Source organism: Octopus bimaculoides, chromosome 25 (genome assembly GCF_001194135.2).
Source record: "Octopus bimaculoides isolate UCB-OBI-ISO-001 chromosome 25, ASM119413v2, whole genome shotgun sequence".
NCBI classification, from domain to species: Eukaryota; Metazoa; Mollusca; class Cephalopoda; order Octopoda; family Octopodidae; genus Octopus; species Octopus bimaculoides.
The window spans coordinates 28,313,969-28,316,512 of NC_069005.1; the positions used below are offsets into that span (position 1 = coordinate 28,313,969).

The following is a 2,544-nucleotide window of genomic DNA, read 5'->3' on the forward strand; positions in this document are numbered from 1 at the left end:
ATATATATATATATATATATATATATATATATATATATATACGTGTGTGTGTGTATGTTTTATATTTGTATGCATCTATGACTTCTTTAATCTCAAAACAAAAGAGAAATTTTGTTAGTGTCCTCATCAGAAGAAATTCGTGTTCGAAAAATGGAATTCCCCATTTCCCGACAAGTGGGATGCTACCATCTTCAGACAACTCCTGCAGTGGTCATAGACATTATTATTGGAACCAATCTGAGAGGGATAACTCTCTGCCACATCCAAGGATTTACCAGTAGAGTTTCGTTCTGGAATTTTTTGTTAACAAAACTGACAGTTGTAGAAAGGTTATGCGTTTCCAGTCATTTGGTTGGGTTCAGTCCCACTGCGTGGCACCTTGAGCAAGTGTCTTCTACTATAGCCTCGGGCCAGCCAAAACCTTGTGAGTGGATTTGGTAGACGGAAACTGGAAGAAGCTCGTCATATATATATGTATGTATATGGGGAATATATCCAGAATAAATGAAGTATGCAAAAAATTAGGAAGATTCAATGTATGTATGTATGTATATGTATGTCTGTGTTTGTCTCGCGACAATGTTGGTGTGTTTACGTCCCCGAAGCTTAGCGGTTGAACCTAAGACACCGATAGAATAAGTACTAGGCTTACAGAGAATAAGTCCTGGGGTCGATTTGCTCGAGTAAAGGTGGTGCTCCAGCATGGCCACAGTCAAAAGACTGAAACAAGTAAAAGAATAAAAGAATATGGATTATAGTATCGTTGAGAAGAAGAAGAAGAAGAAGAAGAAGAAACAACAGTGACAACTTTTGGCAGTTTGGGACAGTCTTTTTGTTTTCCTTCTTTTGTTTCAAATTTATTTTATTTTATTTTTGAATTTCTTGTTTTGTTTTTTTTTTTTCCCATATCTTTTTTTTTGCAAATTTCATTTGGCAGGATGCCCCCACCTCCCTCCCCATCCCCTAAAAAAAAAAACACCACAGACAAAATATAATATTAATAATAACACCCGAAACAAATATCGATTTTTAAGAAAAGATCCTCGTCGTCCTATTTTTTTATTTCCATTAACCCACAACGCCATCACTATCAATAACACCACCACCGCTGCCACCACCACTACCATCACCACCAGCAGCTCTGTCATTGACATGTGGTGGAGGTGGTAGTGGCAGCACTAGTGGTAGTGGTGGTGGTGGTAGTGATGGTGATGGTGGCGGTGATCCAGGTGCAGTGGTGTATTTAAGGTTTTCACAGTTAGTCAAAGAGCGTGTCCCGGTTATTCCTGGGTGCAGTTTTGTTTGTCCTGGGCACAGTAAAACTCCTGGGAACAGATGTCATACGGTCGTTAACAGTTTCAAGCGCTGTACTCCTGAATGCAGTTGTCACTACACACTTTTTCTGGAATTAGAAAAAAAAAAAAAAAAAGGGGCAAGATATCATTATAACCCCAAGGGTACAGTGATCACATGTACAACAACCTCCCATCAGTTCACCATGCTTCTACAAGGAGCCATTGCAATGTCTTAAACCAGAGGTTCCCAACTAGGGTGCATATGATCCATGGGGATCCATATGGCCCTTTGGAGACCATATAGGCCCTGAGGTGCCATATAGCCATTCGGGGTCCATATCGCCCTTGGGATGCCATATGACCTTTTGGGGCCCATATGGGCCTTGGGATGCTATATGGCCCTTTGGGGTTCATATGAGCCCTGATGCGCCATATAGCACTTTGGAGTCCATATGGCCCTTTGGGGTCCATATGGCCCTTGGGATGCTATATGGCCCTTTGGGGTCCATATGGACCCTGATACGCCATATAGCCCTTGGGGTCCATATGGCCCTTTGGGGTCCATATGGCCCTTGGGATGTCATATGGCCCTTTGGGGTCCATATGGACCCTGATGTGCCATATAGCCCTTGGGGTCCATATGGCTCTTGGAATGCCATATGGCCCTTTGGGGTCCATATGGGCCTTGAGGTGCCATATAGCACTTTGAGGTCCATATGGACCCTCAGGCACCATATAGCACTTCGGGGTCCATATGGCTCTTGGGATGTCATATGGCCCTTTGGGCTTCATATGGGTCTTGGGGTGCCATATGGCCCTTTCGGGTCGGGTCCATATGGGCCTTGGGGTGCCATATGGCCCTTTCAGGTCCATATGGGCCTTGAGGTACAATATGGCCCTTTGGAGTCCATATAACATCTTGCTGTTATAACTGATGCAATAAATTATCTTTTACTTGTTTCAGCCATCAGAGTGTGGCCATGCTGGAGCAGACCCTTGAATGAATCAACCCCAAGACTTTTTTTTTTTTCAAGCCTATAAGTCTCTTTTGCCAAACCGCCAGGTTACAGGAACATAAGCCCACCAACACACACACAGATATATATTGTTGCTATTATGCAAAAGTGTTGTAAGTCCAAAACGTTGCTTTTTCGGAAAAAAAAAAAAAGTTCCACCATTCCATGGCAAAACCGCTGTACTACACTTTGACAATTTCTGATATCTTGGTATCTGAAGGAGCTGGTGATAC

The 2,544-nt window shown here is 42.8% G+C and overlaps 1 protein-coding gene across 1 annotated transcript in view; it reads right to left on the bottom strand.

Moving 5' to 3' along the window:
• Positions 1 to 808: 808 nt before the first annotated feature.
• LOC106874726 (RING finger protein 215) overlaps positions 809 to 2,544 on the bottom strand; it is a 26,087-nt gene continuing 24,351 nt past the window's right edge. Inside the window, exon 9 of the mRNA XM_014922557.2 lies at positions 809 to 1,402. Coding sequence (XP_014778043.1) covers positions 1,359 to 1,402 — 44 coding nt within the window. The 3' untranslated portion in view covers positions 809 to 1,358. The remainder of the gene's footprint in view (positions 1,403 to 2,544) is intronic.